This window comes from Aotus nancymaae, unplaced genomic scaffold (assembly GCF_030222135.1).
Source record: "Aotus nancymaae isolate 86718 unplaced genomic scaffold, 86718_ANA_hifiasm-v0.15.2.pri h1tg000014l, whole genome shotgun sequence".
In the NCBI taxonomy this organism is placed as follows: domain Eukaryota; kingdom Metazoa; phylum Chordata; class Mammalia; order Primates; family Aotidae; genus Aotus; species Aotus nancymaae.
The window spans coordinates 31878652-31896470 of NW_026988425.1; the positions used below are offsets into that span (position 1 = coordinate 31878652).

At 35.7% G+C, this 17819-nt stretch overlaps 1 protein-coding gene across 4 annotated transcripts in view; it reads right to left on the reverse strand.

Moving 5' to 3' along the window:
• Positions 1-17819, reverse strand: part of ZFR (zinc finger RNA binding protein) — an 87365-nt gene that overhangs the window by 20773 nt on the left and 48773 nt on the right. For 2 of the 4 annotated variants that reach the window (XM_012459937.3, XM_012459936.3), the window contains 7 exons: positions 16706-16851; positions 11658-11820; positions 9855-10060; positions 8972-9122; positions 7720-7861; positions 1960-2057; positions 1007-1102 (listed from right to left, as the gene is read on the reverse strand). In XM_012459937.3, the coding sequence (XP_012315360.1) occupies positions 1007-1102; positions 1960-2057; positions 7720-7861; positions 8972-9122; positions 9855-10060; positions 11658-11820; positions 16706-16851 (1002 nt within the window). Of the gene's footprint in view, positions 1-1006; positions 1103-1959; positions 2058-7719; positions 7862-8971; positions 9123-9854; positions 10061-11657; positions 11821-16705; positions 16852-17819 lie in introns of those variants that run through there. The other 2 variants (XR_010342572.1, XM_064375916.1) reach the window with 2 other exon arrangements.

Below are 17819 nucleotides of genomic sequence, written 5' to 3' on the forward strand. Positions count from 1 at the left end.
TAATCTTGGCTATTCACTCATTAATTCAGCTCTAGAGTCAACAGGGGTGATAGGCTGTTATATTTTTAATCAATCCTTGTTTATCTGAATTCTTGCTCTTTAGGGATCAAAGTTTCAAACAGTAATATATATATAAAGACAGAAACATACACATATGCATACTTTTTTTTCTCCTAGGAGAAATCAAAGCAGTGTTAAGATAATCTGCCTTTAAATAAGAAGGCTTTTGGTTATTTTGTACCTTTTTGCGTTACTGAATTTCCTATTTTTAAAATTATTTTTGAATAATACATATTTCTGAATTTTTACAGTTCCCAACCACATACATTATTTTTAAAAATGTCCCTGCATAAAGAGATTAACAGTTCTTGCTGAGTATGGTGGCTCAGGCCTGTAATCCCAGCACTTTGGGAGGCCAAGGTAGGTGGATCACCTGAGGTCAGGAGTTTGAGACCACCTTGGCCAACATGGTGAAACCCTGTCCCTACTAAAAATATAAAAAATTACTCAGATATGGTGGTGGAAGCCTGTAATCCCAGCTACTCGGGAGGCTGAGGCAGGAGAATCACTTGAACCCAGGAGGTGGAGGATGCAGTGAGCCAAGGTCATGCCATTGCACTTCAGCCTGAGCAATTAAGAGCAAAACTCCATCTCAAACAAACAAACAAAATCCCAAAAAAACAAAAAAACCAAAACATTCTTCAGTCTTTATACATTTGTATATGTAAAAGCCAACTAATAAATACTGTGATATTTAAAAAAGAACACTGTGAAAACAGCAAAAAAAGAAAGAAAAATACAAAGAGAAACATCAATTAGAATTCTTTAATTAGTCAATTCTGAGAAAATTAAACATTCTAAAACTCCCCCAGGATTTCTCATTGGAAGAGAAAAACTGTATTTAGTAAATGCAAATAAGGCTGATAATTACATGTAAAAGGAGAGGATAAAAGCTGCAGAAATATTTCCTACATGTTTTTACACCATACAGTTACATACTACTTACCCAGCTTGGAAAATCAGACCAAGTTGGAACTCGCTGACAGAGGTCTCGAAGAATGCGTATGATAATCACACAGGACTGCAGACCATTAGCTCTAGCCTTGAGAGCAACATAAAAATCAATTGAATTAATCTTAGAAATACTGAATATATCCCTTGATGAAAAAAAGTTAAAATACCACTGTTCAATGGAAGCTCAGATAAAAACAAAAACAATCACATTAAAATTGGATTCAATGAGCTGCCATTTACAGCAGTATTTTATGCCAGGGTTAGTATTTAAAAGCTGGTATTTAGGTCAAAGTAAACAGATTATACAAGAATAATATTTCTTGATCCCCTGTGAACCTTGACCTGTGTTCATTTAAAACAGTAAACTTAAAAAAAAAAAAAGTCTGCCTACATTAGAAATAAAAGAAAAAGTAAAGAGCTAAAAAGTTTGTCTAGGGACTGAAAGGTTAAGGAAATCTGTTTGGTTTCCCTTCTGTGCCTTTGCATAACTGCAAAGTCACTAAACCAAACAGCTGCTTCCTCACCTTTCACTCCCTACACTTGTTAACTTAGAGAAAGAGGGGGAAAAAAATCTTAAAACTATACACAAAGCTTTAAACACATATTCCATTATTTAAAGCAAAGTTAATCTGCAGCCTTATGGAATATAATATATATACACAAACATGTGATGTTCCTAAACAAGTCAACTTTAAATATAGCCACTAAAAATAAAAAATAAAAAAACCCAACTACAAAACACCCCCCAAACCTAAGTTCATTGTCAAATTAATAATAACTGCAATATGCAGATCATCATACCCAGCTTTCTATGTTAACATATTTATTTAATTCAAAATAGTATTGCTTGGGCAATCTTTTGAAATGTTTAAGCACAGTTAAACATGTTGTACTGAACTACTCTCTCATAAGGCTACAAGAAAAAAGTAAAATGATGTTCCGAACCTGGAACCACTTAGCGTGGCGTAGAGCAGCCAGAGCGTCAAGGCATTTTTGCCTGTCCAAGACGTCCGGTGGGTCTTTCACCATACCCGAGGTTACATCTAAAATGGATTGAATTGGCAAAATGCAGTGAGGAATGGGTGTTTGACCAGGTGAGCAAGACACTTCCTTAAGGTAGCATCAGTGTCACATGAGCCATTTGAGAGCTTGTCCGCACTTTAATATACCCAAGGAGTTATTTTCAACAAATTTACATAATCCAATATGAGGAACAAAAGGAAGGTTAACTTAAACTCTTAATTTAGTAATATAATAAACAATTTCTGGAAATATAAACCCTACCCACCAAAACGAAATCTGAGGGAAGATTACTGGACACAGTGCACTAGCACAAAGATGACAAGACGAGGGAACACAAAAATCCACCTTAATAAATGAGAATGTACAATAAACTACTGAGTTTGTTCAGTACTCTAAATGGTCACAAGTTATTCTAGAGCTAATATAACAAAGAACTGATGATAAATATGGAATGTTCAATATAGTTATAATCACAGAAAAAAAATGAAGAACCCAAAACAGGCACTTTTTTTTTTTGAGATGGAGTCTTGCTCTGTCACCCAGGTTGGATGGGGTACAACGGCGCAATCTCGGCTCACTGCAACCTCCACCACCTAGGTTCAAATGATTCTCCTGTCTCAGGCTCCCAAGTAGCTGGGATTACAGGCACCCACCACCACACCTGGCTAATTTTTTGTATTTTTAGTAGAGATGAGGTTTCACCATGTTGGCCAGGCTGGTTTTGAACTCCTGACCTCAAGTGATCCACCCACCTCAGCCTCCCAAAGTGCTAGGATTACAGGACCGTGCCCGGCCCAACTAAGAGTTTAACATTTTCTCTTCCATATGAAAATTTTAGCTATAAGAGAGTATGACATGCCCTTTAAAATTTAAAGTTCCCATAAAGTATTTCAAAAAATGATTGAAGAGAAACAATAGGCAACAGAACAAGGAACAAGAACTAGCATGGTTAAACAGAATTAAGAGTGGAAAAGATGCAACAAGCAGCATCCTGTGATGATAGATATGTAGGGTGTTTAAGCTGATTAAAACATAAATGAGCTACACAAAACTTGAGAAGAAAATACAAAACTAAACTAGGACAAGAAGTTAACTTTACATTAATAAAAGTCATTCATAAAAGTAGACAAAGGGCTATCTTTATATCTATCTAAAGATTATCTGTAAAATGTATATATTAACAGCAAATCTGCTAATGAAGCCATTAAGCAAACGGCAATTATTCCAATCTAATTCATAGCTCTCAGTGATTTTAATAGTATCAATATTTTCTCAAAATAGAAAAATTATATATCTATTGAATATAACAGTCCTTTGGCTAAAGAGTACCAAAATTATGGGGCATTTAGAATACAGTTTAATAATTGAGTATATCAAATGAATATGATTGACAAAAGAAAAAATACATGATAAAAGAAAAAATTATCTTAAGAGTACCAGTTGCAATTCCAGTCAAATTATTCATGTCTCATTATAAGCATTCAGATATCTTAAAAGATAACTTGTTCTTACTTGAGTAGATGACTATAAAAAACATATTTTGAAACTGATAGAGAATTCCATTCTCTGTCTAGGGTTTCTTTTTCTTAGTGTTTACTCCTCAAGTAATCAGAGGGATACAGATTTTTCAGAAGATATATTTAGAGGGAAGACTTATAGATAATCAAGGAAAACTATGTGGCATTTTGAGGATAAACACTAAAAGAGGAATTTGGTGCTAAAAAGAAGCCATCAATATAAAAATACTAGTAATCTCGAAACTTATAAGACCAACTACTGAATCTATAAAAAACTTGAACATAAGAAACTATTCTGTTAGCAATAGCTAAGGAAAAGGGACACAAGAAAGCGCAGCTAACCTATGAAGTTTAAAAAAAGAAAAAAAAGGGAGGCCGAGGCGGGTGGATCACGAGGTCAAGAGATCGAGACCATCCTGGTCAACATGGTGAAACCCCGTCTCTACTAATACAAAAAATTAGCTGGGCACGGTGGCGCGTGCCTGTAATCCCAGCTACTCAGGAGGCTGAGGCAGGAGAATTGCCTGAACCCAGGAGGCGGAGATTGCGGTGAGCCGAGATCGCGCCATTGCGCTCCAGCCTGGGTATCAAGAGTGAAACTCCGTCTCAAAAAAAAAAATAAAATAAAATAAAATAAAAAATAAAAAAAAAAAAATAAAAAAAGAAAAAAAAGGCCAGGTATGGTGGCTCACGCCTATAATCCTAGCACTTTGGGAGGCTAAGGCCGGCGGATAAACTGAGGTCAGGAGTTGGAGACCAGACTGGCCAACATGGTGAAACTCATCTCTCCTCAAAACTACAAAAATTAGCTGGGTGTGATGGCACGTGCCTGTGGCCCCAGCTACTCAGCTATTCAGCTACTCAGGAGGCTGAGGCATGAGAATTGCTTGAACCTGGGAGGTGCAGGTTGTAGTGAGCCAAGATTGTGCTGCTGTACTCCAGCCTGAGTGACAGAGCAACTGTCTCAAAAACAAAACAAAACAAAGCAAAACAAAACAAAACTCCTCACACACACAGACACACGAAAAAAGAAAAAAGCTGACTTCCCCAAAGTAGTGTTATAACATGCTAAAGGACCTCTAAGTCTCTTATTTATTCACATTTGCTAAAGCTAGAATGCAAACAGATGACAATGTGCATTCTCTATTTAAAATGTTTCTAAATTTCTAATATTAATTTGTAATTTTATAATTTCCTCCAATATGCAAGAAAATTTTGTTTTGCATGTAACCATTCATAACTTCAGAACTTTTAATCCGTGATATAAATTCAAAAATGCCAAGACACCTATTGCAATTTTTTTTTCTTTGAGATGAAATTTCATTCTTGTCGCCGAGGCTGGAGTGCAATGGCGTGATCTCAGCTCACTGCAACCTCCACCTCCTGGGTTTAAGCAATTCTCCTGCCTCAGCCTCCCAAATAGCTGGGATTACAGGTATCCACCACCATGCCCAGCTAATACCTATTGCAACTTAAGAACAAATTACAGCTATAAGTAGAAATTTTTTATTTAGTGTGGATTTTTGTACCCATTTTCTATTTCAAATAGATTAACCCCTTAGATATATCCTGCTAAAATCATACTTGTTGCCTAACACCCAGTTAACAAAGCAAAACGAAAACCAGTTAATTTATAAAAACAAAATGCAAATTCTTATTCTACATGAATGTATTTCATAGATTTTAAGGGGTTAATCACCAATTAGAAGACATGCTGTGTCCACACTATTTTATGATTAAATGTTAATGGAAATATATTAATTCAAATTAACATGATCATGTAAAATATATAACCCACTCAACCATTTAAAAACTAGTGTGAACACTGCTCAATTCTAGAAGAGACGAAGACAAAACAAACAAAACAGTCACACAAAGGACAATAACTGCCAGGCTCTGCATCCAAAATCCCTCCTTGATCAAATGGCAGATGTGACACTGAGCTTTTGAAAACCTTGGTCAAAAATCCTTCCGATGTCTTGGCAGCAACCCCTGACAGGATCAATCCCCTCTGCTAGAAGGCTTTGGACCGGGCCTGATAAGCTACAGGTGGGAAAAAACACACAATACTTGACTTGCTGCAGAAAAGATTCTGTAGCAAGGGTTAGAGCATTCTGAACATTTCAAGCTTAAAGTCAATTAAATGTTTACTTAATGTTTAACTGTCAAACACAGTACCATAAAACAGATCTGTCATGTGTTTAACAGTTATTTGGACAATTTAATCATTTCCTTTATTAAATAATTTTTGGTATTAAAAGGACCAGTATGCATTAAAGAGGCTACCACACTATGCGCAAGTAGTAACTCTCATGATTTATAATTGTTCTTCCGGCAAAGCCTTCCTTAACCCCTGTACTAACTCCCCAAAGCAAGCTATAGGCTTTAAATGATTTTAAGACACAGAGCATTGGGAGCTGCAGTGAGAGAATACATACCGTTATTCTGCAGCAAGAAAGAAGCAATCTTCATAATGAAGCTAAAGACATGGTTTACTGCAGTTATCTGCAGCAAGGAACACTATCAATGTTTCTACGCTTTGGCACATCCAACTTTTCAGCTCAGTGTCTTGAAGCAGAATCTTTCCATTTTGGATTGACCATTTTCCTCACCAAAATATTTATGAAATTCAGAACAATAATTCTAACTCAAGTCTGGGTCAGACAAAAATATAATTTTGTTTCCTTTAGAATGAATAGGTTATCAAATAATTTACTGCAAATATACTATTAACTTTAGACTTTTACAAGATAAAAAAGCTTGATACTGTATAAATTTAATTAAGTCTAAATATAACTGAACAAAATGTATTCTGAAATAGTTAAATGGTTATAATTTTACACTAAATATAGCAACATTTACTTATAATATATATTAGTAGTTTTTTCAAATCCCATATGTTGTATATGACCTGACCAGATTGACTCAGGAACTGTTTCTCCAGCAAAACCCATGGCTAGACCTTTAGTAGAAATTCATGTTCACATAAGAAAATCCTTAACACAAAACTCATTTAAGATGCAAAGCTTAAGATATAAATATCATCTGAATATGGTATACATGCAAAGTATGTAAAATTAGACATATCTCCCAATGACATTTTTGGCAAAATGTTCTTTTCCTGGGTTGTAAAAAGCCCAGTATCTTAAAAAAATTGCTGTTATAAGAAAACAAATTTAAAGAAACAGTAATTGAGAGACTACTGATGCTATTTTATACAAATGAATTTTATGTAGTACCCTCTTCCTCAACCTGTATCACAAAGAAATATTAGTGTAGACTGTTACTCCATACTCAACAAGTTAAGATGTATAAAAACATGAAAGGAAACAAAGCAAGTTTTATCTGACCCATAAAACAACAGAACCAACATACTGCAGACACTGATCATGCTTTTCAGCTTAAAAGCTTTTGAGGCTTTGAAAATGTTACAGAATAGTCCCTAAAGCAACATTGCTGGCACCAGCAGGATTTCATATTCTATAGATGTAAATTAAGTTTAAAAACCTTGAATTGTGTGGTGACTCGCTACCTATATTTACACAGTTTATTTTTCAGTATTGCTAGTATGATAGTAGGGTCAAATGCCCAAATCCTCCTGCATTAGGATGTTCTGCATTTACGAAAGCACTCCAAGCCAAAGAGCAACCTCAGAGAACTAGAAATATTTACCACAGGACAAGCCAAATTGATTACATATATAAAAATGCCTCTCAAAAATATAAGTTATGAATATGTAGCCAATTTTGTTTGTGAAACACTCTTGTCTTTTTGTAAGACAAGGCAAGTGCAAAAACTTCTTAATGCAAATTAAATCCCCCTAGTCACAAGCAACATTTTTAAACCATTTTTTCATGCACTGACTATGCCAGTAAAAATAATTTTGAAGTTTTTTTTCCAGAAATCTGAGGTTAGCAAGAAAAGAAAGAAATCAAGACAATCAATCATACCATAAGTGTTTTATATAAAAATACATCATCACTAAAAAAGAGCATTTACTCTGTGGGAAATTATCTTAGGCAAAACCAGTTACTAAATAAGTCAAATCTATCAAATTCACATGTAATGCCAGCATGTTGCCTTCTAGGGCTTAATGCCATCTTAAGGAGTAGGTAAATGAAAAAAAAAAGTTAATAGAAAGTAGAATGTTTAATGGCTTTCCAACCTCCTTCCCTCATGTTCTCTTCTCGAATAATTGGAGATGTCAGGGTGATAGTGACTTGCATTTTGGGTTCCACACATGAATTCAAAATTATCGCCGCTTCAGATACAGCACATTTTATGTCATACTTCTCAGGGCTTATAACCTGTGTAATGAAGATTTTAAGAAACAAATTGGATTGGATCTGTTGTATTAACAAACAAAAGCAGTTTCATTATGGCTCTTTCACGCTCTCACTACTGTAACCATTCTATATGAGGACTAGATCATACACTGCTCCTTCTAAGAAGTCCTGCCATATATGCTAGTACCAATTCTGCTGGCTCCTGATAATTAAAAAAAAGACTCATCTACAATAAAAAATGTCCCATCTGGAATAATGGTAATATAAAACAAGCAATAGTAAGTGCCACAGTTGTCAGAGTTTTAAGCGTAATAGTGTGCTTCACTGTCCCTTTTCTCATCAGTTGCTCTGCCATAGTAAGGTACTGTTCTGATACACTACTGTAGAATACACATTATAATGAAATCCTATTCCCTGAATTTAAAATATTTCATTAAATTGCAAGTTTTATATTCTCAACTATTAAAGGAATCACTATTTTAAATCTCAATCATTCTGACAAGCTAATACACAAAATTTTTATAAATTTTATTAACTTAAGCTTAAAAAAAAGTTTGTTTCTGTAGGACCCAAAGAAAATATTCTACTAGTTTTGAATTGTCATGCTTTGTTCGATGGAGATGAAGAAAGTATTTCCTACCATTATAAACATGTAGAAAACTGAAAATATTCACAATAAAACTGGGGAAATTCAAATCGGAAAGCCTATTTTAGTTACTATATTTTATTAAAAGCATTCAACTAAATAGGAAAGAGGTTCCTGAATTAAAAAAACTTAAGCTTGATACACATGGGATTTTTATTTAAAAAATTACTTTGTCCTGAACAACCGCCTTCTTATGATTCAAGTCTTGGAAGAACAAGAAAATGAAGGTATACAGATGATGCAATTTTACATTTTTAAATAAATCAGCAAGATGGTTTCATGTCAAATACAAACACTATAAAATCTAAAAAAGATGAGGAAGAAAATAGTTTCATCAGTTTGCACAATCAAGCAAAAAAACTCAATACAGAAAGTCAAGCCAAAATTTTAAAGGCTGGCTTACGTTTAAACTGAAGCACAGTCAGTCCTGCCAAAAACTTCTGAACCAGATAAGGGGTAAAAATTAACATTTCCATAATACTTACAGCAAGCTGTTTGGGTAGGTTTTCTGCAATACGGCTTAATAATGTCTTTGAAGGTTTCTCTGAGCACAGCAAAACAAGGTTGACATTTCTATCTCCTCGGAGAAGTAATCCTTTTGCCAATACTCCTACTCGCAAAACTCCTTTCAAAGCTCTGCAGTAAAATAAAATTTTATTTCTCTGCTCAACCAGAAGCATGATATTCTCTAAATATATAATAGTAAGTGAAGTAACTTTCATATCATTAAAATTTCCATCAACTGCAGGAGAAAAACATCCAGCATTTTTAGAACTACATTTAAGCAATATGAATAAAAAAATCAGGAAAGAGCTAAGTTCTTTATAGGGAGACAACTGAAAGCCAATGGACACTAACACTTGTGTTTCTTATTCAGAATAATGAGAGTCATGTTTAACGTAATACAAAAGTATTTCCAAATGGTAAAAGGAAAATATAAAGTTACAGATAATAATGCAAACTTGAAAAATATTGCTAAAGCTTAGGCTTCATCATGCTTTATAGTCAGTGCTTTAAGGAAATAGTTATTAAAACAAAGACTGAATGTGGGGCAGAAGCAACAAATAAATAATAGAAAAAGAGCAGCTGAATACAATTGGAAAACTATAATGGCTGCTTTGAAATAGACTCAAAATGGTTTATATAAACTTGAAGTGAGTACAATTACAAGGTTAGAGACTACATGTGTCTATGAAACTGTGTATTTCTATTTTTGCAAGAAGCAGCTAAATATATGAAGTATCTAACACAGGCATGGTTAACACATAGAACTCACACCAGAGTTATGAGTTGTAAGCTATATTTCAAATGTAAGAAGTCCATATAAGAAAAACCAAATTACACATGTAAATAACTTTCAAAACACACCTGTCTTTACCTCCCTCTTTCTTATCATCTCCCTCTTTGTTCTTGTTCTTCTCATGTTCAGACAAACTGTCTGAAACAAGTTTTAAAGCACGTTCAGTAATAGAAACAATTTTCTGAACTGCCTGTAACTCCTCTTCAGTTGGATAAATGGTGGCATGTTTTGTCATTACGTAACGGTCATCAGATGAGTCAGGACGACGTAAGGGCTAGAGAGAAAAAAAGTTACTCAGTTTTAAAAAAGTTTCCTGAGCAAAAGCAAACAATTATTTTTCAAATATACATATCTGTTGTATCTTTTCAATAAGAAAGGCTTTAACTTCTTTTTTCCATTACAGTAAAAACAAAAAATGCAACTATGGAAAGTTATATCATCAAGACTATATATGTATGTATGTATGCATGCATGCATGTATACACACTTTGCCTCAAAACAAGTAAAATTATAATACATATAAACCTAAAGCTATGAAAATGCTCTTTACTCAACTTTAAAAACCAGTGATTCTGAAACTTTCTCTGCTTTCAGTAATTCAAGTCTTACAACTGCCAAGCCTCGGAGCAAAGATAAATGAGAGAATAGGTTAAAGAAGAGAAGTCTACTTTTTCCTTGTAACTACTCTGTAGAGAAACAATTCTTGTTTTTGGTAGACTGAACTTACACGAGATGTCCCTTTTACCTAGCTTCTGCACAACATAAACTCTCAAGATGTAGATTTTTTCCTATAGTCTTAATAACACATCAGCTCTGGTACTTATCTTGAACCATTAATCTACCCCTTATCTTTCACTGTTTAGAAGAAGTAGCTTTTAGATGGTCAGAACTGGAAGAAGGAAAAAAGATTCTAAGCCACTAGTAATGGGAAAATGAGAATAAACTTCTATTAATAAAAAAAATTTTTTTTATAGACACTGGGTCTCACCATATTGCCCAGGCTATTCTTGAACTTCTGGCAACAAGCCATCTTTTCGCCTTGGTCTTCCCAAAGTACTGGGATTATAGGCATAAGCCACTACACCCAGGCCAGTAAGAATAAATGTAAAGACACAGCAGTTGCCTTCAACATTAGTTGTTCCTGACAGGCACAGTGGCTCATGCCTGTGTCCCGGTTACTTGGGAAGCTGAGGCTGCAGTGAGCTATGATCATGCCACTGCTCTCCAGAGCAAAAAGAAGAAAGAAACAAGAAAAAAAATTAGTTGTTCCTGCTAAAGTAAGGAAAACCAAAGGCAAGAGTCTCATGTGAAAGAAGAGTTGACATAAAAAGCTCTGCTCCCATTTAGCGTATACTGAAAATAAAAAGATTCCCAGAAACTCTATGAGGTCCTTATATAGAAGACACAGGAGACATACTCCCTTCCTGTAAAAAATGGAGGAAAGAATTCTAAATCGGATGACAAACTTTTATCAAGCTGGGTGCAGTGGCTCATGCCTGTAATCCCAGCATTTTGGAAGGCCTAGGTGGGCAGATCACCTGAGGTCAGGAGTTCAAGGCCAGCCTGGCCAACATGGTGAAACTCCATCTCTACTAAAAATACAAAAATCAGGCAGGTGTGGTGGTGAGCGCCTGTAATCCCAGTTACTTGGGAGGCTGAGGCAGAATTGCTTGAACCTGAGGAGCGCAGGTTGTAGTGAGCCGAGATCATACCACTGCACTCCAGCCTGGGTGATAGAGCAAGGGACCGTCTCAAAAAAACCCTTCTATCAAGGTTATAAGATTAAGTCTAAAAATTAGCCCCTCCAAAATTATTTTCTTCTAATGCTGAAACAAACTTTCACCCCTTGTATCACCAATGTGGACACTCACTGCAGGCCCCTGAGGCTGAGGAGGCATGCCTGGTCGAACTCCCAGAAGGCCTAAAGGGCCTGGAGGACCATGAGGATAGCCTCCATCTGGCATTCGGCGGCGATCATCCCAATGATGCTGTTCTTCCTCCATTCTTCTCCAGTACATGTCCTCTTCATAACGTCTGAAACATAATGACATCTTAAGTATATGAGGAAAAATATGGCCCAAGAACTTACATCAATAGTGACATAAAAAGCAATAAAAAACCCCAACCAAATCAGCCTAGCTAAAATTTCTTCCCAAATGCATCTGAGTTTCCTTGTTTGCTTTCATTGGGAAGTAAATGAAAGAGAAAACAGAGTGTGAGAGAACAAGAAAAGCAAAAGAAAATTTCAGCCTGAGGAAAAAGTAAAAAGAACAGGTATCAGAAACCTCAGAGTTTCTTATAACCTCTCTCTTGCTTTAGGTATGAATTGGAAACCCAATGCCACCTAAAGGAGGCAGACCAATACTGTGAGTAAAAGACCTAAAGTGCACACAGGACATTTGGGAATTTTCTTCATGTCCTCAAAGAAACATGCTCTTCCCTATCTCTACTATGAAGAAAAACAACAGTGCAAGACAGTGATAAATGGCAAGTCATAGTCTCACTGTTGGGGACACATTAAGCGTGTTGGGGATTATGGTAAAGTAGAAAGAACATGTCCTGGCTAGAGATAACAGCTGCTGTAACTCAGCTCCTATTAATTGTTGCCATAAAGGAATACAATAGTCATCACCATCCTTATTGTGGTGGTTTCAGTTATGGTCAACAATGGTACATAAATATTGAAAAGAAAGTTCTAGAAAGAATTCATAGATTTTAAATCTTGTGACATTTTGAGTAGTATGATGAAATCTTGCACTGTCCAGTTCCATCCCACCTGTGAATCATCCCTTTGTTCAGCATATCCACATAGTATACATTCTACTAGCTCATTAGTAGCTTAGTAGCTATCACTGTTATCAGATGGAAAACATATAGTATATATAGGGTTTGGTACAACCTGAGATTTCAGGTATCCCAGGGTTTTGGAACGTAACCCCATTGGCTAAGAGGGGGACTACTGTACAGGCTGTATTGCTGAGGTCATCAGGATTTTTTGTGAAACTTCATCGTTGCTGGTTCAGATTACAAAATACTATGCATACCAAACATAACACCTGAGTTCACCTCTGAGCTGAATTCAGAATGTGGGCAGCTAGTGTACAGCCTCTGCTTTACTGGCCAACATTTGCAGAATCTATTCCTTCTTTTTTTTTTAACCATCTCCTCCCCCCGTCCTCCTAGTACTTTCCTCACTTTCAGCTTCAAATCAAGATACCAATAATTCCCAAGGGAAACCATGTGTCTACAGAAAATTTTCTTAACAATAAGATTTTACTAACCTGTTTAAAACAAAATATAAGAAAGAAGTGTACTTCTTGACCACCATTACAGAAACTACCAATTTCCTCAGGTTGGGAATAAGCAGTGTTTTTTTGTTTTTCTTAAATTGGCAGAGTCCCACTCCGTCGCCCAGGTTGGAGCGCAGTGGCGTGATCACCGCTCTGCAGCCTTGACCTCCTGCAATCAGGTGATCCTCCCACCTCAGCCTCCCAAGCAGATGAGAATACAAGCATGCACCACCATGCCTGGGTAATTTTCATATTTTTTGCAGAGATGGCATCTTGCCATGTTGCCTAGGCTGGTCTTAAACTCCTGGGCTCCAGTGATCTGCCTGCGTTGGCCTCCCAAAGTGCTGGCCCCTGAGGCTGAGGAAGCATGCCTGGTTGAACTCCCAGAAGGCCTAAAGGGCCTGGAGTGAGCCACTGCGCCCAGCCAGCAGTGCTTTTTAGGATCAATCAACTGAGGACTGATAGAAATCATTCTTCTTTCTATGCTATTCAGGCTTTAAGAAAAAAAATAAAAACAGCTTCAAGGTTCTGGAAAATCCTGTTCATTCCAGTTTCTAATAGTTTACTGTGGTTGCTAATGATGTTTAAGTCAAATGAGGGCAGTGAGCCTTATCCATTACCAATTTGTGCTCAGTACCTAATACAGTACCTGGCACATTGTAGATGCTTAATAAATAGTTGATATTATCAGTGAAAGAGGAAATCACTCTATAATCTAGCTACAGAGGAGAATTTCCATAATTTGTTACAAAGGCAGAAACTTCATAAAGGACAAAACTGATAGATACATAAAAATTAAAACGGACACATAAATAATAGTAAAAACTATTTAAAGGTAATTCATAAAAAAGGATTAATAACAATGTAAGAAATGTCTGTACAAATCAACAGGAAAAAAAAAACCAAGCAATTTACCACAAAAGAAGTATAAATAGCCAAGCATGAAAACAATTCAAACTGAAACAAAAATGGCTATCATATTTAATTGGTAGAGATTTTATTAAACTATAGCAGGGTTTCTCAAGGTGCAATACAGGGACCTCAGGTGGCCCCTGAGACCATTTCAGGAGATCCATGGGGTCAAAATTATTCTCCTAGTACAGTTGGTTGTGGTGGCTCACACATGTAATTCCAGCACTTTGGGAGGCCAAGGCAGGCGGATCACTTGAAGCCAGGAGTTTGAGATCAGCCTGTTCAACATGGTGAAACCCCATCCCTACTAAAAATGCAAAAATTAGCCTGGTGTAATAGCAGGTGCCTATAATTCCAACTCCTTGGGAGGCTGAGGCAAGAGAATTGCTTGAATACAGGAGGTAAGGGGGTACAGTGAGCTGAGACTGTGTCATTGCACTCCAGCCTGGGCAACAGAGCACAACTCTGTTTTTTTTTAAAAAAATTATTTTCATAATAATACTAAGACACTTATTTTTCATTCTCATTCTAAATGTACAATGGAATTATCAGAGGCAACATGTAGTATTTATCACATATGAAGACAAAAGCAAACATGAGAATCTTGCTGCCTTCTCTAAAACCAGACATCAAAGAGATATACAAAAATGTAAAACAGTATAACTCTTCCCACTATTCTGTGGAAGAAATATAGTTACTAATTTTTTAACGTATTTTATTTACTAAATATATTTCATGTAATATTTTAACAAATATACATTTAACCATATTTCAAAAAGTAATTAAAATGTCATTTTAAAATGAATTAATAAATATTTAAATTTCTTAGTTTTAGAAATTGCTCGTTGCCCAGGCTGGAGTGCAGCAGCACAATCTCAGCTCACCATAACCTCCACCTCCTGGGTTCAAACGATTCTCCTGCCTCAGCCTCCTGAGTAGCTGGGATTACAGGCATATACCACTATGCCTGGCTTATTTTGTATTTTTAGTAGACACAGGGTTTCTCCATGTTGGTCAGGCTGGTCTCAAACTCCCAATCTCAGGTGATCCACCCACCTTGGCCTCCCAAAGTGTTGGAATTACAGATGTGAGCCACCGTGCCCAGCCAGTTTTAACTTTTAATACAGTAATTCTTGACAGATATAACCCACATAAATAAAAGCTCTTTGGAGTTCTTGATAATTGAGTATAAAGGATCCTGAGACCAAAAGTTTGAGAACCACTGAGTTATGCTATCCAGTATAGGCAGACATGTGAGTATCCTTCAATTATTTCCATTTCCAGTATTCTATTATTGGCAACTAACAATAATGTATGTAGTAATTAATATTGCCTCAATAGGTTCACATACTTCGTTAAAGAAAAAAAGAAAACTGCCTCAAGGAGGGTCAATATATTAATAATTATAACAAATACTGGAAACAACCTAAATATCTCAACAACAAGGATTGGTTACAAAGAAAATATTACATCTGCACAAAAAATACTATGTCCTCACGAAAACTAAAATAATCCAAATTTAATTTTAAAAGTTGAAGATATGTAAATGAAAAAAGTGGATTATGACACACATGTACTGTATATTTCTGGTAAAACTCTATTTTAAAAGCTGTACAAAAATATTCAGTGGCAACAGCCAAAATGTGGAAACAAGTCACATGTCCATCAACTAATGAATGAATAAACAAAATGTGGTGCATAAGGACGTGTTATTCGGTATTAGTCATAAAAGAAAATGGAATACTGATACATACTATAATCTGGATGAACCATGAAAACATTATGCTAAGTGACCAATGCCAGACATAAAAGACCATATACTATATTAGGTTGATGCAAAAGTTATCGCGGTTTGTGCCAAATGAATTTAATTCAAATCGCCATTTGGGACAAACTGTGATTACTTTTGCACCAATCTAATATGATTCCATATATATGAAATCTCCAGAAAAGGCAAATCTATAGAGTCAGAAAGTAGGTTAGAGGTTGTCTAGGGCTGGGGTAGGTATAGGTGACACATGGGGAGTTATTGTTAATGGGTTCATGATTTCTTTTGAGGGTGACAAACTGCCTAAATGGATTGTGGCTATAGTTGCACAACTCTGTCACTGTATAGTTCAGAAGATATGTTATATTTCAATAAAACTTAACATTTATTTTATAACTTTATATATAGTATATATTTGTATATAAACACAAATGTAAATAAATATATAAACAAATCTTTAAAAGATATGTTGTCTCAAAAAAAAAAATAGAAAAAAGAAAAATATGCTTTCTCAGTTCTCCTTCCCAGTAGCTCCTAAAGTTTCTTAATGGACATTATTAATAATGTGTAGAATCTGTGAAATCTTATCTTTCTATTAGGTAACGTAGAATCTGTGAAATCTTATATTTCTATCAGGTAATGTATGTTTATTTTGCTTGTTTGAAACCAAGGCACTTATTTATAATATAAAACTATTTCTTCATATGTTTAATATATACAAGATACCACTTAAACATATAGCTCCTAATACCAAGATAACGGTCAAACATCAGTATAGTCAGTAACAATTTTAATGCATGTCTTTCCTAGACCTAGGATCTTCCTCAATATTGAAAGCTGAAAGTAAATAAACCTGGATTGCTTTGAATAGGAGTCACATGTCCAGAATGCCTAAGTTTTTAAGAAAGGCTGAACCACTTACCATGCTACTAAAAGTTAAAGATATTACCTCATTTCCATTCTCCAACGTTCCTCCTCTTCTCGCCTTCGCCAGTACTCCTCCTTCTGCATTTGTTTTCTCATTTTCTCTTCTTGAATCTTTCTTGCTCGAATACTAGGCTTTACTTCTACTTGCAAATCTGGATTTACTTTTTTCTATTAATATAAATAAGACATTAAAAAATAGCAACCCCAAAACAATTTACATTATTAATCATACAATTCCACGTACTCTTTAATCACGGAGGCTTTTAGTTGCAAGTTTCCCACTAGAGAGTAAAATCAATATAATTAAAGTGAATCAGAGAAAAGATTCAGAATACATTAACAAAAACATGTAAAAAGTATGTAACTTAGTGCTGACCAACAGAAAGTCATGAAATCCTTATGGAGACTAATCGATATTTAATTTTACATTTGACCCTTGAACAACAGGGGTTTGATGTGTATGAGTACACTTACACCTATGCTGCTGAGTTTCTTCTGCCTCTGCCATCCCTGAGAGAGTAAGAACCCCTCCTCTTCTTCCTCAGCCTACTCAACCTGAAGATGATGAGGATGAATACCTTTATATGATGACCCACCACTTCCACTTAATGAATAGCACATATATTTTCTCACTGTATGATTTTCTTAATAACATTTTCTTTTCTCTAGCTTACTTTATTCTAAGAATACAGTATATATGAGATACACATAACATACCAAATATGTGTTCACATAAAAATACTGTGTTATCAGTAAGGCTTCCGGTAAACAGTGGGCTTTTAGAATAGGGAGTCAAAAGTTATAAGCCTGTAATCCCAGCACTTTGGGAGGCTGAGGCAGGTGGATCACTTGAGGCCAGGAGTCTGAGACTAGCCTGGCCAATGTGGTGAAACCTCATCTCTAAAAAAAAATACAAAAGTTAGCCAGGCATGGTGGCATGTGCCTATAGTCCCAGCTACTTGGGAGGCTGAGGTAGGATGATCATTGGAGCCTGGGAGGTGGCAGTGAGCCATGTTCTTGTCATTGTACTCCAGCCTGGGCAACAGAGTGAGGCCTTGTCTCAAAAACAAAAAGTTACAGGCAAATTTTTGACTGTGTGAGGGGTCCCTGACTTCCATGATGTTGAAGGGTCAACT